This window comes from Myxocyprinus asiaticus, chromosome 40 (genome assembly GCF_019703515.2).
Source record: "Myxocyprinus asiaticus isolate MX2 ecotype Aquarium Trade chromosome 40, UBuf_Myxa_2, whole genome shotgun sequence".
In the NCBI taxonomy this organism is placed as follows: Eukaryota; Metazoa; Chordata; class Actinopteri; order Cypriniformes; family Catostomidae; genus Myxocyprinus; species Myxocyprinus asiaticus.
This window is the reverse complement of record NC_059383.1, coordinates 15,573,920-15,599,838: the sequence shown is the minus strand read 5'-3', so window position 1 is coordinate 15,599,838 and position 25,919 is coordinate 15,573,920. Positions and strand designations below refer to the sequence as shown.

The following is a 25,919-nucleotide window of genomic DNA, read 5'->3' as shown; positions in this document are numbered from 1 at the left end:
ATATATATATTTATGTAATTAAGTTAATATCATAAACATGCGACTAGTCGACTAATGGCTTAAATTAACGCCTACTAGTCGACTAGAAAAAAGTTTGGTCGGGGGCAGCCCTAGTGGTGGGTAATTTTGCTTATCTACATGCCACTGTGGCAGGCGACCTGTAAAACGTCTCTGTGGAGTGATATATGACAAGAAATGCCATAAGACACAAAGGCATTTGTTTGAAGAAACACACTTTGTAATATTTTGAAGAACACATTGATGTGTGTGTCTGATTCACTGTGTGTTCAGAGATTCAATCAAGATGAGCACATCATAAGCGCTTCTTACGGAACACATGCATGCATTGAGTTCTCGCTCTTTTCTTTTTCAGTCATCTGAAAACAGTTTGCAAGAATATTGTCGTCTATAAGAACGCTGCAAATTATCTCAGACCATCTCAGGAGGTGCTTTGAGTTTTACATGCATGGTGAACGCAACTCTGAAAGTTCACATTATTTTAACATTGTGTCATAATTCAGTACAGCCTCAGAAATGGTGCTTGAACAAGAAGTTTCTCTTCTGTGCTTATCTACTCTTTAGCCTCTATTTGTATCTTGCGAAATTATCATTATGATACTAATAATTACTAATAATAATTTGGTATTATCTGTTACAGTATATTACAAAATGACATTAAAATTGTGTATATACAGTATATGTATATATGTGTGTGTGTGTGTGTGTGTGTGTGTGTGTGTGTGTACAGGATATACTGTACATTTGTACATTATACATATATTTATAAATCAAAGTGGCTGGTAAAATAAGGCATTCTCTAGCCACTGTAGCTGGTGGGAAAAATGTCTACCCTGGATGTATCAAATTTCTTTTTTCTCAATGTTCAATTGATATGGACCTTTTTTCTTTATTTGTGTTCATTCATATCATATCCTTCAGTTTAATGAATGAAGAAGGAAGTCGTCTAAGCAAGTGTAAACTCTCAAAAGGAGTACAATGTGGCCCCCCATGTATTACTAAAAGGGATAGTTCACCCAAAAATTTAAATTCTCTCATTTAACAAATGTTTGACTTAACTTTCATCTGCTGAACACAAACAAAGATTTTTTGAAGAATATTTCAGCACTTTAGGTCTATACAGTGTAAGTGAATGGGTGCCAACATTTTGAAGCTCCAAAATCCACATAAGGGCAACATAAAAGTACTCCAGACGACTCCAGTGGTTAAATCAATGTCTTATGAAGCGATATGATAGGTGTGTGGGTGAGAAACAGATCAATATTTAAGTCCTTTATTTTTACTGTAAATTCTACTCCCTGCTTAGTCAATCTCCACTTCAGTTTCACTTTCCCATTCTTCTTCTGTTTATGGTGATTCACACTCTAAATGCGTATCACCCCCTACTGGGCAGAGAGGAGAATTTATGATATAAATGACTTAAATATTGATCTGTGTCTCACCCACACCTATCATATTGTGTCTGAAGATATGGATTAACCACTGGAGTTGTATGGACTACTTTTATGCTCCCTTTTGCATTGTGAGGACCTACAGAGCTGAAATATTCTTTTAAAAATCTTAATTTGTGTTTTGCAGAAGAAAAAGTCATACACATCTGGGATGGCATGAGAGTGAGTAAATGATGAGAGAATTTTAATTTTTGGATGAACTATCCCTTTAAGCCATTAACTGGTTAGGCAACAAGTCAGCTGCCTTAGCTTTTGGATGCAGCCAACATAACTGTCAGTGACAATTAATTGTTGTTCTAAATAATCGGATATCAGTAGCAGCACTTAAATTTTGTATTTTGTATCAATGAGATTGGAACAGATCTTACAGATTTCCTATTCTCTCTTGCACACTTTCTGAAGTTTCAAGCATGACTCAGTTATGATGCATCACAGTTTATTGCATAGTGACTAATGGATTGTGATGAGTAATGTATTGTAAGGTAGTTGGCCATACCCAGCCCTTTGGACCCTTTTCACATTTCTGGGTTTGGAACACGGAAGTAAACTATAGCAGGGTAAATATAGTGAATGGGAGTACACAGTAAACATTATTTTTGCTGTTCCCATGTGCTGCAACATTTCCACAACTTTCCCAAAAAGAAAAGACAACCCCCCCCCCCCCCCCCAGAAGAGAGAAGGATACCAAATTTACTGTGACTCCCTCAGCAGCTGTATTTGAAACCCTGGGAGTGCCTGGTAATATAACAAAATACAAAGTATGATGTTTCAATTTACACTAAAAAGTGCTTAAAAATAAGGCAGAAATGTGTCATCACAGTTTGTGAAAAGGTTCCATTATGTTGTACATTTTACATTATAATGATAAAAGATAGATCATTGCTCTGTCTATTTGAAAGGTAAGAACCTGGTTGTTTCTGGAATGTGTTTAATTTCCTCACCTGAAGGTGGTAGCAGCTGCTTTGAGATCCAGCTGGCTTCTGCTCAGCTCGTTTGTTGTATTTGGTGGTTACTAGGTGGTGAACAAAGTCTAGATCAGAAGAATCCTGCAGTTGTTCTTGTATAAGCCTCTGGACAAACCTAGAGCTTTTGTTTTTATGTTTTGAGTGCTGCATGCCAACATTCTGTGTGGTTTTGAACTGTGTGCCAGCTGCAGGACAGCATCATAAATTAAGTCTTCACTACACTGAGTTTCAGTATATTTGTGTTCATTTTTGTAAAAATGCCTCTTCAGATGTTGTTCATCTGAGAAGTTATGGGGATGCTGAGACTAACATAAAGTCCATCTTTAATCTTCTTCCAGAACGTGTGAAAAAATCTTTGCAGAGCCTGACAAAGCTAAGTGAGTAGGAATTCCATTTTGCATGCTGCTTTTAACTTTGTTACCAGCATACAATTCTAGAGATGTGTCCTTAAAGATCAGTGACTTTATTGTCCAATCCTTCCAGGAGAAAAGAGCTTTTGGAAAGCAGTTGGACCATGTTCCTTTTGGCCAAAGGTGATTATAACAAATAAACCTGATGATCAGGATTCCAGTGAAAATATTCCGGCTGACTGTACATTGTCCCTTATTGTAAATAATTGTATTACATGTTTTGCCTTGTTTTGTAGCTTTTTGTGTATGTACATGTCAGAACAAGTGGGATTTTTTTCTGTCCAGATGTAATGTGTCATGAATAGTGTATCCACATCTCTGGCTCTTGTTACTTAATTTTCTGCCTTCTTCCCTGTACAGGAACGTTTCTGCAGATGGAGGATGACCTTGTGATAGCCTTCCAGTTACTGCTGTGTGTGCTGGAGTTCTTCACCAAACGCTGCATGCCTTCTGAACTTCAGTCACCCTACAGTGAGTACTGATCACACTCCTCTCTTCACAGACATCCGGGACATATATTCCAAAAGCCATTTCAGTCAATAAGAGAATAAATTGTCAATGACATTACATCATTACTGAAGTTAATGACCCTGTTTACATGCACTTAAAGAATGTTTGTTGACCTTACATCGTCGTGGTAACGAAGTTGTAAAATTGGCCATAACTTCACACAGAAAAGGTTTGTAAGTGATTTTATCACACTAAAAATCATTTTTACATGCACATTTTTTATGTCTTGTATCTATACTTTTGAAACTGGGAATATTTTAACATAAAAAAATTGGCCCCCATTCACTTCCATTGTAAGTGCCTTAATGTGACCCCAATTTTTGCTTCTTTTAAAAAAAAAAAAAAAATGTTTTAAAGGAGGAACGAGTCAAAATTAACTTTCTGGTAATCAACATTATGCCATAAATGCTGTCAATTGAGCTTAACTTGTCTTGAACCTGGAACATTCCTTTAAGAAATGGTTTATTCCAAGGTTTTTGCAGAAAGCAGCATTCTGAAAACAAGAATGCCAATTTTCGTATGCCTTTTAAGGGATTAACAGAAAGTGGTTTAACACACCTAGGTTTCTCCCGGAGAATGCGGATTATTGTGGTCATGTAAACGCATACGCGGCGTTGGTACAGGTATTTGAGGAGTGCACATGTACGTGGAACAGATCGGGTAACAAACGTCATAGGATGGAGCCCAACAACAAGTTAACACAGTTGGATGAATTCAACATTTCTGGGAGTACAGTGGGAAAAAAGCACATACATTATAAACTATACCCATTTTTACACACCAATGTAAAATACTGACGGTCCCTCATGTTTGTGCACTCATACATTGGGGGAATTCTGGAGTTTTACGCAAGAGGAAACCCCACTATTGCAGTGCAATTCTGCTGTAGGTCACGATAGAAAGTTAAGGAAACATATACAGCAACAACTCTGGAATATCTGGAAATTAAGCAAAGCACCGGGGAATAAAATAGTGAAGTCTTCCTCGGATGCCATGTTTGTTATTTACACAAGTGTTGTGGGAAAATTATGTTGCCATGGAGAAAGCCACTTATCGTCCGAGCCTCATGTATACATGAGTAAAGAGATAGCCGCTAACCCAGCTCATGTACAGGCATGCACCGATTTCGGGCCTTAAGCAGCTTTCTCGCAATAAACGGCTTTCTTGATGTCCATGTAAGCAAGCAATGAGCATATACAAATTGTTATCATCCTCAGTGATAAGAGGGATGTTTTTCTTCTCTTTCAATATTTAGTAGATTAACAGAATCAACTAGACTCTCAGACATCCTCGGGGCCTTCTTATATAAAAGTGTTACTATGATTATGCCTCTCATCCAAGCTAGAATGGCGTTTTTCTTAACGTAACATTGAGTATTTTGAAAACGCTTTCCATTACCGCATACTTTGGAAAACAATGACATTAGAAAACTGAAAATGAAAACCGATTAGTGTGGATGTGACCTTTTTAAAAATATTGAATATTTAGGACGATTAGAAAAATAACATTTTGTAAGTTTAGGTATCTGCTGTACGCAGGAGACAAGAAACACAAATACAGGTGCATCTCAATAAATTAGAATGTCGTGGAAAAGTTCATTTATTTCAGTAATTCAACTCAAATTGTGAAACTCGTGTATTAAATAAATTCAATGCACACAGACTGAAGTAGTTTAAGTCTTTGGTTCTTTTAATTGTGATGATTTTGGCTCACATTTAACAAAAACCCACCAATTCACTATCTCAAAAAATTAGAATACAGCATAAGACCAATAAAAAAAAACATTTTTAGTGAATTGTTGGCCTTCTGGAAAGTATGTTCATTTACTGTATATGTACTCAATACTTGGTAGGGGCTCCTTTTGCTTTAATTACTGCCTCAATTCGGCGTGGCATGGAGGTGATCAGTTTGTGGCACTGCTGAGATGGTATGGAAGCCCAGGTTTCTTTGACAGTGGCCTTCAGCTCATCTGCATTTTTTGGTCTCTTGTTTCTCATTTTCCTCTTGACAATACCCCATAGATTCTCTATGGGGTTCAGGTCTGAGTTTGCTGGCCAGTCAAGCACACCAACACCATGGTCATTTAACCAACTTTTGCTGCTTTTGGCAGTGTGGGCAGGTGCCAAATCCTGCTGGAAAATGAAATCAGCATCTTTAAAAAGCTGGTCAGCAGAAGGAAGCATGAAGTGCTCCAAAATGTCTTGGTAAACAGGTGCAGTGACTTTGGTTTTCAAAAAACACAAATGGACCAACACCAGCAGATGACATTGCACCCCAAATCATCACAGACTGTGGAAACTTAACACTGGACTTCAAGCAACTTGGGCTATGAGCTTCTCCACCCTTCCTCCAGACTCTAGGACCTTGGTTTCCAAATGAAATACAAAACTTGCTCTCATCTGAAAAGAGGACTTTGGACCACTGGGCAACAGTCCAGTTTTTCTTCTCCTTATCCCAGGTAAGACGCCTCTGATGTTGTCTGTGGTTCAGGAGTGGCTTAACAAGAGGAATACGACAACTGTAGCCAAATTCCATGACACGTCTGTGTGTGGTGGCTCTTGTTGCCTTGACCCCAGCCTCAATCCATTCCTTGTGAAGTTCACCCAAATTCTTGAATTGATTTTGCTTGACAATCATAAGGCTGCGGTTCTCTCGGTTGGTTGTGCATCTTTTTCTTCCACACTTTTTCCTTCCACTCAACATTCTGTTAACATGCTTGGATACAGCACTCTGTGAACAGCCAGCGTCTTTGGCAATGAATGTTTGTGGCTTACCCTCCTTGTGAAGGGTGTCAATGATTGTTCTCTGGACAACTGTCAGATCAGCAGTCTTCCCCATGATTGTGTAGCCTAGTGAACCAAACTGAGAGACCATTTTGAAGGCTCAGGAAACCTTTGCAGGTGTTTTGAGTTGATTAGCTGATTGGCATGTCACCATATTCTAATTTTTTGAGATAGTGAATTGGTGGGTTTTTGTTAAATGTGAGCCAAAATCATCACAATTAAAAGAACCAAAGACTTAAACTACTTCAGTCTGTGTGCATTGAATTTATTTAATACACGAGTTTCACAATTTGAGTTGAATTACTGAAATAAATGAACTTTTCCACAACATTCTAATTTATTGAGATGCACCTGTACGTGCGAAGAAATGTCACATTCCACTGTGGACAAAGGTTCAAGTTTGGCAAACTTTGACCTGCGAATGTCAAGAAGACATGCTTCTATACTTCCATCTGTGATGCCACCAAAGAACAGCCACATCTAAAATTATGGGGACAGTCTACATGACTTTTTTCCTCAAGGGCGTTATAGTGACATCTCAAGGGTAGTTATCAGCCCAGATCTTTAACCATTAGGCTACATCACCCTCATATTTGAGGAAATTCTACCAGCAGCATTTGTTGTTCTTTCTTTATTCCAGAGTCAGCTGTTAGTGCATCAACCCTGAGTCCTCCTACCAGGACGTCTAGACGTAATCCGGGCAAAGCCAAACCTCGTCCTCCAGTGATGGACATGCAGTTACTGGAGACACTTTGCAAGGAGGGCGACTGCAATGTGGATGAGGTTGGTACTCCATTCGCTCACAATCCTATCAGCCAATGCATGACTTCCAACACATCTTGCATCTTGCATAAGCACATCCTTGATAACATAGTTGCATAAAACCCAGACTGTGCTCTTGAGTGGAAAACTTGTTTGAATGATTAAGCGTGAAATGGTAGCTCATCACATGTGTGGTGAAGATCTTGTTTTCTTTCTTCTCATCATCCATAGATAATTTTATTGTCTGTTACAGGTGAGAAATGTGTACCAGAGTACTTTCTGTGCATTCCTGGACTCTGTGGGTTTTTCAGGACTCCAGGAGCTTCCTCCGGTGTGTAAAATGCCATAAATTACATTTAACATAAGCAGCTTCTGTTTATACTGTGTTATGTTGCCTTCTGTGAGCTAAAAGTATAAGTGGCCTATATGACTTGCACACTATATTCAATCTTCTGAAGTCATACCTTAGCCAGAAATAGGCAGAGATTTTTGGATTAACTGTTCCTTTATTTCTGTGTTATAAATACTGTATTCCTTCTTTAATGTTAAATTGGTGATCTTATTATGCTGTCTCTGCTTACATGGTTTTTTTAAGTGACAAATAGCAGCCTGACCAATAAATTCTGTCAGCTGCTCCGATGCCAGGTATTACTGTGCTGTTTGTTGTGCCATGGAGAACTACAGGCTGTTTAAAGTAACAAAATCCCCATTAGGATTTGCCCATCTCAGAAAATTGATTCAAAGACCAATTTTGCACTGTACCGTGAAAAATGCACAACGTTAAGTTGAGTCAGTGCTTTTGATTGCTTTTAGCACACAATGAAGGACCTGCCTATATTGTGCTTCATAGCAGTTGTTAAGGGTTGGACTATGTCCACTGTTTTTATGAATTCTATGTTTGCATGGTGATAATTAGAAAAGTTAGTCCAGGTTCAGAAGTATTGGAGTTGGCAATAAAATAACAGCTACACAATACACATTTACCTTAAAATAATCTTTCAACCTCAGTCTAAATAATAACAATGCTTGTGGCCTCCTGTTTTTCTGTGTTTTTCCTATAGATGGAAACAATTTCCAAACAGTATGAAGAGCTGTACCACAAAAACAGGGACTTTGATGCCAGGTTGTTCTTAGTTGATGATGAGACACTTTCCCCAAACAAAACAGAAGTGTAAGTATTAAATGTGCCAATTACAATCAATTGGTCACACTCATAGCTTCATTTTTCTAAATGTCAACAATCAATTTCCTTGTAGGACAAAAGTGGAAATGACTCCAAGAAAGAATCAGTATGAAGAGGATGTCATATTTCCAGTCCCACAGACCCCAATCAGGTATAGATATGTTCTGTTAGTACCCAAAACGTCACTTTTTACTCTGTTCATCAACAGGAACACAGACTACAATATATAAAAATAGTTCTCTCCTTAGAAAGAGTGGGTGATATCAGACTCGAGTCTGATAAAGAGCATGTGGCTCGAAACATCACATTCATTTGTCTCTTGGTGAGCTAATTAAATTGATTTGAGAGTAACAGTGTGCAGACAAAAGTTAAACACCCAATACATTTTCCTCCTGGGCCCCCAGTATTTAAGCGAATGCCCTGATAGAATCAATGCTGTGCTTAACTATTTTCTACTGGTTTATCATTTCACCTGTTGCCCACCCGTAATCAATAGTATGTGTAATGTTTGCCAAAGTGACTGCAGGCAGAAGGAGTGTTTGTCACATTAGTGTGAATAGGATTATGTTCACACAAACTACATTTCCATCCAAGAATTTTTTGCGGAAAAAGTTTTAGCGCATCAAAATAAAGCTGATGGAAACGCAAATTATCGCTAAAATTTCACAAGTGTCGACATAATATTTTTCCATTTAACTCTAGCGCATAAACTCTATGTAGATACATCAAATGTCATGAAAAACTGGTTTGGAAACCAGAAAATTGGCATTAACGCCAAAATGTAGTGTCACATGACAGAATTTGCCCCAATCGTTAGCCTATGTTAATCATGACGACAAGGTATAGGATCCTTGAAAGCCAATTTATTGTATGTGTGTTGGTCTCAAATATCAAATATCTCGTATCATTCACATCAACAAGTGCACATAGATCAAATGAATGGCCACTGTTTGCGATTTAATTTAATCGCGGTAGACATCCGTTTATTTATTAAAGTTGCTTTTCCACACCATTCAAAATAATAGACAGCAGTCACAGAATTAGCCCACAATACAAAAAAAAAAAAAAAACATATAATTTCTGTGCACAAAGATGTTTTAAATTAAAAATAAATACACAATACTAGGAGAAAAGCTTCATTGTGCTTTTTTGGAACACTAACATATAGCCCAATTCTATAAAATTATTGTTTAGCTTTTGAAAAAATGCAGGCAAAATTCCCTGTATTAAATTAAATAAATTACCAAACGAAAAACGCATTAAATTAAAAAAATTAATTACCAAATGAAAAAAAAAAAAATTTTTAGACCTATATATGCCTTTTCTTTACACAATTTACACATTTGTCCAATGCTGAGTTCACTTTCAGAAAACGAGCTTTTGAACATTTTAAAACGTTTAAATATTTTAAATCTAACTCTCTTTACCTCGGATCGCATTTGCTGAGCTTCTTCAGAAAATGTTAATTGCATTATGACGCTAAAATGAATTTGAGATGACAATCAAGTTCAGTTGGTCGTTAAAAGTTGCTGGACAAATATGCGGGACATAATTTCGTTGAGATGGCAATGATTTAGATTAGATGATTGTCCAAAATAGCCAATTGAATCTCAGTAAACCCTGATATTGCACTGCATAATTTTTCTTTAATTGCTGTGCACACAGCATGTACACATCGATGGATAGTCCTTTTACTAAGACCGAAAGATCCCCCTGCTACTTGGTGCAGGTTGCCAGCTTTAACAGGGCCATGACAATTTGTTTTCGTGTCAGAACCGGTGGCAACTTGCAATAGGCGTAACATCAGGACCGATATTACAGTTCTATCAGAAGGACTGTTCCCTTTTGATTGCAATTCCTCATCATCTGATTGCTTTTATTTGTGAATTAAAATGACAGTTAGCTGGTTAATTTCAATGAATTGTCTCAATACTCTCCCAATTTTACCAAAACTTAGGAGGAAAAAAAGTTAGGGACATCTGGGTGGCGAATTGGCGATAAACACACATTTCTGAATGGAAATGGCACGCACACCATTTTTATCGATAAAAGGTGATTTGAATGGAAACTGGCGAAGACGGCAAATTTCACAAAAAAGTTTACGCATTTTCACTTTGTCGATAACAAAATAGCGCGAAAAGTGGATGGAAACTAGGCTACTGTTGATTTGTAATACAGCATTATTATGACTCCGCTCACATGATGGAAACCCCTCTGAGATCTGCTTTTTATGTTTTCACATGGCCCCTAAATCTGTGCTGTTTTATTTTCAGAGAACCCTACACACCTTACACTGATTGATATTTGGCAAATAATAATTAGTGTTTGAGCAAGCTTATCTTTTATCAATGTGTTCTCAATTCAAACCATGCCACCTCCCCTTTACTGCATTTGTATATTTATTTGTCATTTCCCCCCCACATATTTATTTATTTATTTATTTATTTTGCAGAGCTGCTATGAATTCCATACATCAGCTCAGAGTTGATCTAAACTCAACCAGTGACCAGCCCTCAAGCAATCTCCAAGTCTATTTTAAGGTATTTCCCTGAACAAGGACGTTCAGTTTTTCTCCTAGACGGAATAACCAGTCCGATATTGAAGTGTTTCTTATTCATCTGCTTGTTTTGATATATGTAAGTGTATAATTGAATGTTGCTTTGTCAGAACTGCACTGTGGACCCTTCAGAAGATATCACAAAGAGGGTTGAGGAGCTGAGTCAGGTCTTCAGCCAGAGGTTTGCACAGGCTGCAGGCCAGCGATGCGAGGGGCTGGGCGGAAAGGTACTGCCAGAAAAATAAACCCTAGATTAGATTAGGGGAGACTTTTGTTTTTTGTTTTTTGACATTTTCCATTAATATGTGTATTTACATTGAGAGACTATAAAGATTGGATTTACTAAAAGAAATCAAAATATAACATCATGAACCAGTGGTTGGGGGCAATTGTAACACTTTCTAAAAAATATTTACCCACTGTATCTCAAATAAGTGCACACCTCAAATGAATAATCCTTCAGCTTTAATATTTTGTAATTCAGAATCATTTTCGCATTGATATGAGACTAAATCAAAATGTAAAATTTGCTGTTGGAATAATATGAATTTTAATTTGAAATGAGCTGAAATCCCTATACTATTTGTTGTATACTTTAGCCAGTTAATTTAATCCAATAATGTTCAATAGAAATGTATATATTAAAAAGTCATACAATTTCCTTACCAGGTCTCCCCTACAAATGTATTAGCCTTCTTCAAACCTTCTGAAATGTTAGCTTTTGTACTACAGTACAAAATATAAAAAATTTTTATGGTTGCAGCGTTTTAGTCTTGGTGTCCAACTTTACAACAAAGTCATGGAGTCCATGCTTAAATCGGTAAGCCTTCATGAAACTTTGAAGTACATTTTACATGCTTGCATTCATATTGTCACTTGTACATCCTCTCTGGTGGTCACCTATGTGCTGGGTTTTTTTTGGTTTTTTTTAAGGAGGAAAAGAGATTATCAGTGCAGAACTTCAGGTAAAACCAGTATACAGTTGTGCTCAAAAGTTTGCATACCTTGGCAGAAATTGTGAAATTTTGGCATTGATTTTGAAAATATGACTGGTCATGCATCTTTTATTTAAGGATAGTAATCATATGAAGCCATTTATCATCACATAGTTGTTTGGCTCCTTTTTTAAATCATAATGATAACAGAAATCACCCAAATGGCCCTGATCAAACGTTTACATACCCTTGAATGTTTGGCCTTGTTACAGACACACAAGGTGACACACACAGGTTTAAATGGCAATTAAAGGTTAATTTCCCACACCTGTGGCTTTTTAAATAGCAATTAGTGTCTGTATATAAATAGTCAATGAGTTTGTTAGCTCTCATGTGGATGCGCTGATAATGGCTAGATACAGAGCCATGGGGAGCAGAAAAGAACTGTCAAAAGACCTGCTTAACAAGGTAATGGAACTTTATAAAGATGGAAAAGGATATAAAAAGATATCCAAAGCCTTGAAAATGCCAGTTAGTACTGTTCAATCACTTATTAAGAAGTGGAAAATTCAGGGATCTCTTGATACCAAGCCAAGGTCAGGTAGACCAAGAAAGATTTCTGCCACAACTGCCAGAAGAATTGTTTGGGATACAAAGAAAAACCCACAGGTAACCTCAGGAGAAATACAGGCTGCTCTGGAAAAAGACGGTGTGGTTGTTTCAAGGAGCACAATACATACTTGAAAAAAAATGAGCTGCATGGTCGAGTTGCCAGAAGGAAGCCTTTACTGTGCCAGTGCCACAAAAAAGCCCGGTTACAATATGCCCGACAACACCTTGACACGCCTCACAGCTTCTGGCACACTGTAATTTGGAGTGACGAGACCAAAATAGAGCTTTATGGTCACAACCATAAGTGCTATGTTTGGAGAGGGATCAACAAGGCCTATAGTGAAAAGAATACCATCCCCACTGTGAAACATGGTGGTGGCTCACTGATGATTTGGGGGTGTGTGAGCTCTAAAGGCACGGGGAATCTTGTGAAAATTGATGGCAAGATGAATGCAGCATGTTATCAGAAAATACTGGCAGACAATTTGCATTCTTCTGCACGAAAGCTGTGCATGGGACGCTCTTGGACTTTCCAGCACGACAATGACCCTAAGCACAAGGCCAAGTTGACCCTCCAGTGGTTACAGCAGAAAAAGGTGAAGGTTCTGGAGTGGCCATCGCAGTCTCCTGACCTTAATATCATCGAGCCACTCTGGGGAGATCTCAAACGTGCGGTTCATGCAAGACGACCAAAGACTTTGCATGACCTGGAGGCATTTTGCCAAGACGAATGGGCAGATATACCACCTGCAAGAATTTGGGGCCTCATAGACAACTATTACAAAAGACTGCACACTGTAATTGATGCTAAAGGGGGCAATACACAGTATTAAGAGCTATGGGTATGCAGACTTTTGAACAGGGATCATTTAATTTTTTTCTTTGTTGCCATGTTTTGTTTTATGATTTGCCATTCTGTTATAACCTACAGTTGAATATGAATCCCATATGAAATAAAATAAATTTGTTTTGCCTACTCACTCATGTTTCCTTTAAAAATGGTACATATATTACCAATTCTCCAAGGGTATGCAAACTTTTGAGCACAACTGTAAATATCTTATCAAAGCAGAAGTTGTCTCATATTAGATCATTGCTGTTAAACATTTTTGTTTTTATTATAAATTATGCATTGACAATGCATCATGTTTCTTCTATTTTAGTAAACTTCTCAACAATGCAGTATTTCATACCTCTTTGCTGGCATGTGCCCTGGAAGTTGTTTTGGCTACTTATGTTGGTACGTAGTAGTGTATTTTGTATTTTGAGCATTCTTAATATCTGCATGTTTATTGGTCATCCTTTTTCACCTTTGCCATGACATTGAACACTCATGTTATGCAAACTGACGATTTTATCTTTCTTATGTTTTCGATAGCATTTATAACAGAATTGTCTACCAATTTTCTTTGCGTACATTTTAACAGCATGTGTAATTTCCTGTTCTAGGAAACTCCCTAAAGAATGGAGGCTTTGGCCGAGGCTGTGGTGCCAGTGATTCCACAGAAACTGATCTGTGCTTCCCCTGGATATTGGATGTCTTCAAGCTGCACGCTTTTGACTTCTACAAGGTGATAGAGAGCTTCATTAAAGCTGAGCCCACCCTGAAACATGACATTATGAAGCACTTGGAGCACTGTGAACATGTCATCATGGAGAGTCTTGCATGGAGAGCGGTGAGTAAAGTGTAGATTAAAACCATGACAGTGACCAAGAATATGCATATGCTCGATATACCATTTATGTGGGTTGGGTCATTCATTCACTCATTGAAACACCTGTTTAGCAAGCACTGCTATTTCCTAGTTTTCAACCTTGCGGTCAAAACTAAATCTAAATGGAGCTCATTGGAATTAATTTAATTAGTCAATTGGGTACTGGACTTATTTAAATAATTCCACTGCGCTCAATTTAGATTTAGATTTGACCACAAGGATGTGCTTAATGTAAACGTCACTTAATAAAATGCATCAGATCAAGGTCAGGTGAATCCAAAACAGGCCTGAACATACAGGGCTTCCTTAAAGGAAAAATTCACCCAAAAGTCTATCTTCTTCTAAAAATCTTCATTTGTGTTCTACTGAAGAAAGACAGTCATACACATCTGAGATGGCATCAGGGTAAGTGAATGAGAGAATTTTCATTTTTGGATAAACTATTCCTTTGAGACCGTTTAGCCATCTAGTCATTCAGGCAACCAACAGTCTTGTCGATTTGCACATTCCTACACCAAGTACCCCATGTCACCTTCATAATCAGTGACGTTATTGAGCAAACACCAGCAGTGCTCACTGACTGGGACTTCCACTTCTGGTGATCTCCTCTTTGTGAACTAGGCTGCTGGAGAAATAGTAAATGAGGGGGTTAAGACAGAAATTGGTGCTTGCCAGCGAGTGCAAAACAGGATGCAGTGCTTTAGTGACTTGAGCCAAGCCACAGCAGTGCACAAGCCCCACCTGTGTGAGGGTGTAACTCAGTAGGTTAAGGTGATATGGTGTAAAGCAGAGAAAGAAGACACCCAGGACCCAGTAGGTGATGGTAAGGGTGCGTAGGTGGAGGATTTTTCTTTGACGCGGCAGCCTGCAGAGCATGCGTAATATACTGCAGTAGCTGAGCAGCAGCAGCAGTGCAGGTAACAGGTAGGCAATTTGGACCAAGCCAAGAACTGCTAGGATTACAGTACGGTGTCGTCTGGAAGAAGGATCCAGGAGGATGTGGGAGACCGCAGGAAGCCAGGTTGACCATGTAGACGGCAGTGCTGGTGAAAGTTCAAGGCATGTGGCAGAAATGCCGCAGTGCCTGGGCATTGCCGACTATGCCATATATAAAGATCAGGCTGTTGGAGATCTTGTAGTACATGAAGCGATAGCTGGTGGGTTGAATAGAGATGTATGTCTTGTTCCTAAGATCCATGGCCACTTCCTGTCTGGGCAATTCTCCGTTTCGATTGTATCAATCAAAACTTTGTAGTCCAGATACAATTGTGAAACCTGTCTGTGGTCAGAGAGACAATAGCTTTACTGTTAAACCAGTACTTAAATTATTATAATCAAGAAGCAGCATCATAATTATGGCGATTAAGTTTTCTTTCTGCTTGTGATTATTCAATATTTGTGTGTAGGGTTGGAAATCGAGAACCGGTTACATAAAAAATAAAAGAGCTGAAAGTTTATGCTGTTTGTTTTAACATTAATAGTACTTGAATGTCTGTATTTTTCCACCGATGCAGACAGAAGACCATACTTCAAATCTTTAACACTGTTTTCTTTTGTCGCTACTGAATCGCCACTGCAAAAGGAATCAGCTTTTAGCTGAATTTGCGGTCTGAATGTGTTAAGAAATGCTGGATGCTGCAAAATAATACAATGCAAAGAAATTATGTGTTTCTATTGCGTTTTCCTCGTTATGCATGCAACAACTCACAAACATTGTAACCAGTGTAGTCTAATTCAGAAAACAAAGGCTGATGAGCCTGCTCTTTTTAATGAAACAGTCAAAATGTCTCAAATGAGTCTAGAAAACCCACCAGTCTAAAATGGTTCACTTCCTAACTGAATCAGCTAGAGTGGTTACTGAATTAATATCTGACTCACTAAGTGGTCCTATTCGACTCAAACCAAGAACCGTTACTGTTACTTAATGCTCTTACAAGTGTAATTATTGACTAGTTGTTCATACAACATGTAGTTAAAACTACACATTCAGAAAAGAGCTTTATTGTAATAAGCGGTAATAAAAGTACCAATAATAGCATTGGCTTTTAATATTTGTGTTTTTAAGAAATATAAACAAAATATATATGTTATAATATAGTTGAGCTCAAGCAAGTGCTCCCTCAAGACTCAAAAGTACTAAAGGAATTATTAAGGAGCCAGAATTGTGAAGTGTTTCTGCAGCGTAAGGTTTCAGGCACCATGATACTGCAAACTGTGAGTGCGTTTGCTGTTTTATTTAGTTCATTGTAAGAGCAAGTGCTATTTAGTGACACCTGTCTCATAGAGGTACTTCATACAGGCAACTATAACCATAGAAGGAAATGTTCTATTTCAGTTAGAGCTTCCTCTTCATATATTACAAACCATCTGCTCTCACCTGGTCATAATCAGCCAGGATGCCTCTGTCTATATAACCAGGCTTTATGAAAACCGAACTGTAAAGTGATTGAATTATTAAAGGGCTCCGCAAAGATCATTAATGTTCATGGGACTGCTATGCAAACACATTGTGATATGCATGTTAAATATTTCTTACGAATGTTCAATTACCCCCAAATTATTATAAACGCTAAACTAAAGAAAATGCTCAGAAATGTTTGGTTTATAAAATTATATTATACATTATACATAATGGTATACATTATAAAAGTGTAAAGTAAAAAATCTGTATAAAAATTGAGGTTATACGACAATTGGAAGAGTTTTGCCAAGACTTGACATTTTTGCTCATTTTATTTACCTGTAATAATAAAAAAACAGAACATTGTATATAGCAGTTTAGATAATTTTGATGAGCTATGTATACTTCATTTATGTTTCATAAGCATGTGTCAATATACAGTTTATATATACCATGTGTATTAAAATGCATACATAGTGGTAGGTAGTTTCAAGCAGAGGGAAAATGAATTTGTATTTTTATTATTTTATTTTTAATTTGAGTGCTCAGAGGACAAAGCATTCTTGAATTGTTGTAGATAGCATTCAAATTCAGAAATCATGCACAATGAATGAACCAACTTACCATGCTCAATTTGCTTCACTTGGCCTTGTCCACATTTCTGACTTTTCTTTGTCTATGATCTTCCTTAGTTCATTGAAAATGCCTGATGTTCACTGTCAAGCTTGAGCAAAACTTCCTTTTAAATCTGTCTTTACTGATCTTCACACCTTTATATATTGTCACACTAAATCAAAAAGCGTGAGTCCGTGTGTATGTGGGTATATGCCATATAACTGTTAAGATGTGCGTGTGTGTGTCTGTGGGCGGGTTTGGCTGGTTTATGAGGACATTTTTTTAGGGTACAAACTGGTAATTACAAGGGTATTATGCTATAAATGTGGTTTATGAGGACATTTCTAGTGTCCCCATAATTCAAATCGATTAAACATACTAAAGGAAAAGTTTTTTGTGAGGTTTAGGGTTAGGGGATATAATCTATAGTTCGTACAGTATAAAATCATTATGTCTATGGAGAGTCCTCATAAGGATAGCCACACAAACGTGTGTGTGTGTGTGTGTGTGTGTGTGTGTGTGTGTGTGTGTGTGTGTGTGTTCACTAATATAGTTGTTCAGCTCAGGATAGCAAAGTTGTACACTTCATTTAGCTTATGCACAAGACATTGCCAGAGAAACCTCAACCTAAATCTTTTGAGAATTATACCATATTTCAATTTTACACAGTTACACTTCTTTTTTTGTAGTCATAAGATTACTTTTTATTTTAGAAACTACAGTGGTAAGAAAAGTATGTGAACCCTTTGGAATTAGCTGGTTTTCTGCAATATTTGGTCATAAAATGTGATCTTCATCAAAGTCACAAGTCAGCTCAGCCATATTCTTAGGATGTCTGGTTTGAACGGCTCTCTTGAGGTCATTCCACAGCCACCCTGATATTATCCTGTTGGATATCTTGATTAACTTATCCCTCAATGATGGCAAATGGTCCAGGCCTCAAGGCAGCAATTCAGCCCCAAAATCATGATGCTCCTTCCACCATACTTCACCATTGGGATGATGTTTTCATGTTGGTATGCGGTGTCCTTTTTTATGCCATTTGTAGTGCTGCGTGTTCTTCCTAAACAATTCAACATTAGTTTCATCTGTCCACAAAACATTTTTCCAGTAGCGTTGTGGAGTATATAGGTAGTCTTTGGCAAACTTGTGCGTAGCAATGCTTTTGTTGGAAAGCAGTGGTTTCTTCGTTGTGTCCTGCCATGGACACCTTGCCTGTTTAATGTTTTTCGTATAGTAGCCTCATGAACTGATGATGTTAATAAGATGTAATCCAGTTTCAGTTATTCATATCCAAGTCTTTGCTGTCACTCTAGGGCATTCTGCGATTTGCCCTTTGAGTCAGCTTGGCTGGACGGCCACTTCTAGGGGGAGCAGCCACAGTACTAAATCATCTCCATTTATAGACAGTTTGTCTAACTATGGGCAGATGAATATCTAAGCTCTTCGAGATAACTTTGTACCACTTTCCAGCTTTATGCAAAGCAACAATTCTTGATTGTAGGTAGGGCCCGACCGATATGGGATTTTTGAGACCGATACCGATTTTAGAGGGGGACAGTTCACCGATATGGTGACTGATATAGTTAATTTTGGAGCTGGAATGAAAACAGACCTTTTCTATGTGGATTGTTCACCGATTATGCACCGATATTACTATGCAAAGGTACTCAGAAGGCTACTTTCTTAAACAAATATTTTTATCAAAGAATATTTGACATTATTATTATACATTGTCAACAAATTCTAGAAATGAACACTGAGAAAATAAAGAATACATACAAATACAATAAATAGCTTAAAAAACATCAGTACTGTATGTTTGGTATCAGTCAGTTGCTGACCATTAAAATAAAGAATAAATTCAACAAACAAAAAAAATAACTAAATAAACATCAGTACAGTTTAGTATCAGTCAAATGCTGACCATTTAAATAAAGAATAAACAAAATAAAATAAATAGCTAAAAAAAACATCAGTAGTACTGCTTGGTAGCAGTCAAATGCTGACCATTAAAATAAAGAATAAATAAAATAAATAGCTAAATAAACATCAGTAGTACTGTTTAGTAGGAGTCAAATGCTGACTATGTTAATACTGCCAGTCAATTATTGGCAGGTTGTAAAACAAGAAGCATTTACACCTGCCGAGTCAAGCGATGTTACACTGTATTCTGCTAGACAAGTTCAGGGGAAACTTTCAAGGTGGAAAACCAGACTTTTAAATATTACATTTTATAAATGACATGACTGGAATTGTTCAGTTAAAGGGGGTACCAAACTGTGAATCCTGAACAAAACAGTTTGGTGAATACATGTTTACACATTAGCTTTCATTCATCTGCAGAGCCAGAGTCAGCTCTGTAAACAATGGAGTCGGAGCATGCTCTGCTGGACAAACTATGTAATGACACCGATTCTAAAGCATTGTTTTTACCATTATATGTTCTTATAAATCGGTCCGGCACTAATCGTAGGTCTTCTGAGAGTTCTTTTTTGCGAGGCATGGTCCATGTCAGCAGATGCTTTTGAATAGTAAACTCAAAATGTTTGAGTGCTTTTTATAAGTCAAAGTAGCTCTAACCCACACTTCCAATCTTGTTTCATTAATTGAATGCCAGGTTTGCCAACTCCTGACTCTAATTTGCTTTCGTTGACGTCATTAGCCTGAGGGTTCACATACTTTTTCCCAACCTTCACTGTTAATGTTTGAATGATGCATTCAATACGTACAAGAACAATACAATAATTTGCATTTTATTAGTTCGTTATTGTAACTTAGATGAAGATCAAACCAGATTTTAAGACAAAATTATACATAAATGCAGGTGATTCCAAAGGGTACACATACTTTTTCTTGCCACTGTAACTGAACAGAATTCCCTCAATTAAAATATACAGTTTAGATTTTCAAAACACTCAGGGATGAATTCCCTAAACAGTTGAGTTCAGAACCGGCTCGCAAGATTGGAATTCCACTGTTCAAGTTGTGTTGAACACAGATTTCCAGTGTCTTTTAGTGAACTGAGTGCTAAACCAGAGCAGAGACTGTGTGCAAATAAACAGGGCTGTTACTAGGCGGAATTTATTCTCGATTAAAAATTAGTTCACATTGAAAATTTGCCTAAAATCTACAGAAATTTAAATTTGGAGATAATTTTTCAATTCAACTTCATTCAAATTGTTATGCTAATACTTTGTAATAAAAACCTATTTGATTATAAAATGTGGAAAAATGCAAAATGAAAGCATTTTCAGAAGTGGTCTAGACTTTTAAACACCACTATTTATAATGAATTTCAACATGCTTTAAATCAGCTGTCAGCCTTCACTGTGTTGTTGCTTAAGCCAACGTCAAACTAGCAGACACCAAACAACTCTATTTCGGCCGAAGGTGTCACACATGCAGACTGTTTGGCTGAGATCCCGCTCTCTTCAGTCGGAGGTATGACACACTTGCCGAATTATTTTTTTTTTCTAACAGCTTTGATGTGCTTTTCTGTTGCTGGAGCCATTAAGCAGGAAGATCAGTATGGAGTCCCGACGGTCAAGTGATTAACGACCTGCCGCTGAGAGACACTTATGCCTGCTTTGTCTCTCTCCACCTGGCCTGCGTTTATGTTATGAAGCTAACACCTGAAAATCACTGGAAAAATCGGCTAGTGTGGCGCCTGATTTATTTTGCCAAAGTGTGCACATTTTTCCATGTTATCTTACTCTGCATTCTTTACCTTTAGTGGCTTGCTTTTACTTGTCTGTGTCAATCCAGTAATGTGTTGTGCAGGCTCTACTTTATATTTGTCAAACTGGTCTTTATTTTAGAACGACACCTGTTCCAGCACATTTAAAAATTAAATACAGCTGAACTTTTAGTTGGTCTCTGCGTGTCCAAATTATTGGCTAGCATCTGATTCAGTAAGTGATTTCCATGTAAGGGCTTGTTTAGAATCAGACACATAATTATTATGTGAGATCACAATCTCAACTTTCACTTGGGTGATCAGATTAAAAGCTTTAATTGTGCTTGTTAGGGTCTCTCGCCTGTCCATACAGAATTATCCACAGGTTGTTGATCGTGTGTATTTGAGCCAAGTGAATATCGCAAGTGTTGGGGATTAAGAATGTAATGCTTTTAAACAAACTTGCCTCTGTGGTCATGGTTTAGTGTGGGGGGAAAACAAATCCCGGTAACCATAATTACCAATTCATTTCTATCAAGAGAAAAGAGGGGTAATATCCTAAAAATTATACCATTTTTGGAAAGAAAAGCAATCATGTTTTGTTGTTATTTTCATTAGTTTATTTTGTTTTGTGTAAGAAGAGACCAACAAGTGATACAAGAGACATAACACAAGTGGAGCTATGTAGGAGTGGTGGTGGCATAGTGGACTAAAGCACTGAACTGGTAAGCAAAATGTTGTTGGTTCAATTCCCACAGCCACCACCATTGTGTCCTTGAGCAAGGCACTTAACTCCAGGTTGCTCCAGGAGGATTGTCCCTGTAATAAGGGCACTGTAAGTTGCTTTGGATAAAAGCGTCTGCCAAATGCATAAATGTAAATGTAGGAAATTGTTTGCCTGGTACAATGGTCAGTTGTACAGTTTTGTGTTAAGAAGGTGAGGATATTATAATACTAGAGGACAATACACTGACATAAAACTTGTAGTGCGGCAATCTGCTATATTTCAGTGTTTATGACATTTATTTTCTCGCTTATTATTTACTATATGTAAATCGTCTTGTAAGTTTTGTCAAAAGTTTCCACTGTCTAAGACTTTGAAAGCCCCCTTTAGCGGCTTGATTTTAGAAAGTGTTTGTAAACATGCCCCTAGGCATGCAGTTATCTCAGGAATGCGGTATGATTGATGGAGCAGGTCTCATCCAGTCCCCTTTCCCCTCCTGGAACATAACTTTGCTCATGGTACGTTACGGTATAAACGTCAATAAAAATGAGGAGATGATGCATTTTTTCAGATACGACTTAAACAGTAAAAACTTCAATCTTGTAAATGAAAATATAACATAACTTAAGCTACTGCAGGGTGATCCCTAACTACTGTACATCCCAGTAACACACCCTGCAGACTTGGATGTCATCGGCTTAATTTCAAACAATGACATACACTGATATAATCAGTAGACAGAAGCAAACGTCATGTCATCCTGTGCAACAGGTCGCTCCCTTTTCATGTTACTGTTTGTTCTCAGACTGAGCGGATATAACGGAATTTGTTTATTTTAAACATGGCTTAACTCGGAAAGCAATCCAAACTGTTTTTGAGTTGCTGAGAAATTAACATTAAAGGATACTTGGGGACATCTCGTGGGAATTTATTAGATTTTTTTTGGCCCTAGTGTCACTTATGGGGCTTTTCCACTGCACGGTACAGTTCGACTCGACTCTGCTCGCTTTTTGGGGGTTTTCCACTGTGGATAGTACCTGGTACCTGGTACTTTTTTTAGTACCACCTCGATCGAGGTTCCAAGCGAGCCGAGCCGATACTAAATGTGACGTTAAAACCCTGCAGATTACTGATTGGTCAGAGAGAATCGTCACTACCAGCGTCACTGGATTCAGGACACGGGACATCAACCCGCTACTTTTAAAGTTAGCAACAGCGATAGCAGTATCATTTGTTCACGCGACTTTCGAATTATAAAAAGAAATGGCTGTGCGCAAAACCATGCCATGGTCAATAAACGAGGTGCAGACGTTCCTCACGTTAGTAGCCGAGAGAGGATCCAACGAGAGCTGGATGGGGCGATGCAACTATGATCATCAGCCTATAATCCCACCCACGTTAAGGCTGCATTAAACTTCAGTGGAAAAGCAAGCTCAGAAAAGTAAAGTGAGCAGAGTCGAGTCGAACCGTAACGTGCAGTGGAAAAGTGCCATTAGAAGAGACTTTTTTCATGAATATTTCGAAACATAAGCCAGATATTTAATGAGCCATTTAATTGGGATTAATACTGAAGATTTACATGTACAACAAAATGAATGGACGTAATGTGAAACGATATTTGAGCTCTATTACATAGCCTTTCTCTGTTAGAGCTTTAGCTCTTAGTCCAGAAATACTGTTAAAAGTCAAGTCAAATTTGTATTCAAGTGGAAGATCAATCAACCATTAACACAAATGCTCCATGAGAGTAGAGATTGAATTGTAAACACAAATTAGTTAGCACCAAGAAGATGAACTTTAATACATTGTGTTAAAGTTCACCAGTCATCAGTCAGGTGTATGAGTCCAGTATATCCTTTGCTCAAAACCATTGCTTGTATTGGCCGAACAACTGAGAATGTTCATAGCATATAATTTTCTTCAAGTGGCATATAATGAATATAATTTTTTTTTCCTGGCATTTGTCAAGTCACACAGTAGATTCATCACTGATAAATTTAACTTGTAAAGATGTGATTTTAGTCATAGAATTGATTCTGTAACTATCATCATCTATTGTATTGTTCATTGTGTTTTTATGGACCACATAAGACTTCCGTTTAATGGAGCTCTGGATCGTCTCGGAGATGAAATAATAGATCACAGGGTCAAAGCAACAGTTGGTCACCGCAATGCAGAATGCGATTGGATAAATAGTCCGGACCACATACTCCAAAGTGCAGTTTTCAATTATCTTACTACGGACAAGTGTGTAGAACACCAAGTTTACATTGTAAGGGATGAAGCAAAAACAGAATATGAGCAAGTGCACCACAATCATGCGCAAGATCTTGGCCTTGTCGAGCTGCCCACCACGGTTGAGGCTCTCCAGATGTCGTAAGGTCTGCAGGACCTTCATGGAGCAGATAAAATTTATCAGCAATGGAATCAAGAAGCCCACCGTCTCCATGAACACCACCACTTTTGACACTTGGGACAGCCACTGAGAGTTAGAGTAGTTTTCGAAACAGTATTGCGTGCCGTTCGGAGAAAATGTGGTGTCCATCAGAAAACCTGCAGGTAATCCTCCTGAGATCAGGAGGATCCAGATGGCACAGCAGGCTATTCTGGCATTGCGCTTAGTCCTGAGTGTCATAGAAGCGAAGGGGTAAACAATCGCCAGGAAGCGGTCCACGCTGATGCACGTGAGGAAGAGGATGCTGCCGTACATGTTGGTGTAGAATAGGACCACTGAGATTTTGCACAGAGCTTTGCCGAAAGGCCAATGTTGATTAATGAAGTAGAACATCCTGAAGGGCAAGCTGAGGACGAAGAGTGTGTCTGACACTACGAGGTTCAGCATGTACGTCGTGGTCTCGTTGCGCACTTTCAGCCTGCATACAAAAATGTACATTGCCACCATGTTGAAAAGCAGCCCCAAAATGAAGACGATACTGAAAACGGTGCTATATAACATGTGCTTAAATCCGTCTCCTGTGCAGTTATTTGAATCGCTCATCTTCAGTTTAGAAAAATCAGACCTTCAGAGGTGAGTCAGTCAATGTCCTATAGTACTTTCAAACGTCAGAGAACCAAAACATTAAGTTCCGTGAAGATCCATAAATTCAGCAAAAATGATGAGCATCTGACATGTATACATTTCACAGGTGTGCCACAAGAAGCACCTTGTTTGGAAGCTCAGAAAAATTTTGCGTAATCCCACTGTCAAAGTGCAACTGAGCACATACATGCAAACATTTGTTTAATCAAACCACATCAGTTTACCTTCTCTCTTCCCCAAACAGTGGGTGCTTTGCTTGTGTGGTTCAGTGAATAACTCTTATTGCCGGCACAGGAAGTTGATTTGAAGTTTGTTCTTTCATATTCACAGTTCCTTTGTGACATGAATAAAACAGCATCACTCTTGAAGTTTAATGAAAAGACCATAGCCAGTTTATCTCCTTGGTTGTCTTCATTAAGAAAATGAGTGATTTGATATTTCCACAAACCAACCCTTCTAAATTTCACTTAAAAAATTATGCATCCTTGTCTTGGCTCCTTCACAGTTTTACTTCAGGCTTGTTAGTCTTCTTTGCCTCTTCCAGATGTACCTGAATTTCTGTCTTAGTCATAGTCAATCATTTTATGTTGTAATCCTGTGAGGCTTTGTGGAGCCTACCTGCTGTTCAGTCTCTGGTTTCACACAGAGACATTTACTTCATGTGGTCGTCTGGAAGTGGTGTGAGAGGGAGGGGCTATAGTTGAAGTTCCTCCTCCCTTTAAATGTCTATTTCCTCCCCCATTCTTCTTGCATACACATTTTACACTTTCATTATGAGCTGCCTTTACCAGTTTACGTGTGAATGGTTTGAATGCTCTTTCAGAATGATACCTCAGATGTTTCAGCATAACCACTTACTCTTCTGACAAAGTTTCCACCCCACCCATTGAATCCTAAATCACTTTAATTTACTGTATTACAGGTGTTGAGTAATTGGTAGGAGTGGTTTTTACTCATTGCTGTTGTAAGCCATCTTTTTTATTACTATTTTATATTTTAGATTCTTCAAAGTATCCACCCTTGACCTAGATTACAGCTCTGCACTCTCTGGGCATTCTCTCAACAAACTTTATGAGCTGCCTCCTGGCTTTTTAAACAGGCTTGAAAGAGTTCCCATGTATAGTAGACATGTGTTGACTTCTCTTTTTCTATCCGGTCTAGCCAATCCCTGTATATTGAATTTTATTACTCAATCAGTTATCTGTGTTGAAAGAATTTAAACAGACCATCTTTCTTGGAAAAATATCCATGGGCAATTATGTTTGTGATTTTGTTTTATTGGTGGTCAAATGCAGTGTTTAAATGCAAGGGCATTAGTCATTGTAGGGGAAAAAATTCACTTTTAAAAATTGACCCCACTTTTGGAAAATTATACATTTTATTTTCATAGTTTCGGCCACAATGCACAATTTCTAGCTGGCTGCATAACAGATGGCTTTAAAGTGATAGTTCACCCAAAAAAAATTTAGCATTTATTTCCCTCATGCCATCTAAGATGTGTATGACTTTCTTCTGCAGAACACAAATGAAGATTTTTAGAAGAATATTTAAACTGTAGG

General features: G+C 37.9%; 2 protein-coding genes across 2 annotated transcripts in view; one reads left to right on the top strand and one right to left on the bottom strand.

The window, feature by feature from the left end:
• Positions 1 to 25,919, top strand: part of LOC127431366 (retinoblastoma-associated protein-like) — a 47,070-nt gene that overhangs the window by 9,998 nt on the left and 11,153 nt on the right. Inside the window, exons 5-17 of the mRNA XM_051681792.1 lie at positions 2,773 to 2,811; positions 2,918 to 2,967; positions 3,205 to 3,315; positions 6,778 to 6,920; positions 7,153 to 7,230; positions 7,961 to 8,070; positions 8,156 to 8,233; positions 10,535 to 10,622; positions 10,750 to 10,866; positions 11,403 to 11,459; positions 11,573 to 11,604; positions 13,350 to 13,426; positions 13,636 to 13,862. Of these exons, the coding sequence (XP_051537752.1) occupies positions 2,773 to 2,811; positions 2,918 to 2,967; positions 3,205 to 3,315; positions 6,778 to 6,920; positions 7,153 to 7,230; positions 7,961 to 8,070; positions 8,156 to 8,233; positions 10,535 to 10,622; positions 10,750 to 10,866; positions 11,403 to 11,459; positions 11,573 to 11,604; positions 13,350 to 13,426; positions 13,636 to 13,862 (1,207 nt within the window). The remainder of the gene's footprint in view (positions 1 to 2,772; positions 2,812 to 2,917; positions 2,968 to 3,204; positions 3,316 to 6,777; positions 6,921 to 7,152; positions 7,231 to 7,960; positions 8,071 to 8,155; positions 8,234 to 10,534; positions 10,623 to 10,749; positions 10,867 to 11,402; positions 11,460 to 11,572; positions 11,605 to 13,349; positions 13,427 to 13,635; positions 13,863 to 25,919) is intronic.
• On the bottom strand, positions 22,857 to 25,193 carry LOC127431373 (lysophosphatidic acid receptor 6-like). Its single transcript, XM_051681798.1, has one exon. It carries the CDS (start codon positions 24,316 to 24,318, stop codon positions 23,290 to 23,292), a length of 1,029 nt encoding a protein of 342 aa, XP_051537758.1. The 5' UTR covers positions 24,319 to 25,193; the 3' UTR covers positions 22,857 to 23,289.

Bases quoted from the DNA above. Each gene is read 5' to 3' on its own strand.
- LOC127431373 (XM_051681798.1), bottom strand. From the start codon at position 24,318: ATGAGCGATTCAAATAACTGCACAGGAGACGGATTTAAGCACATGTTA.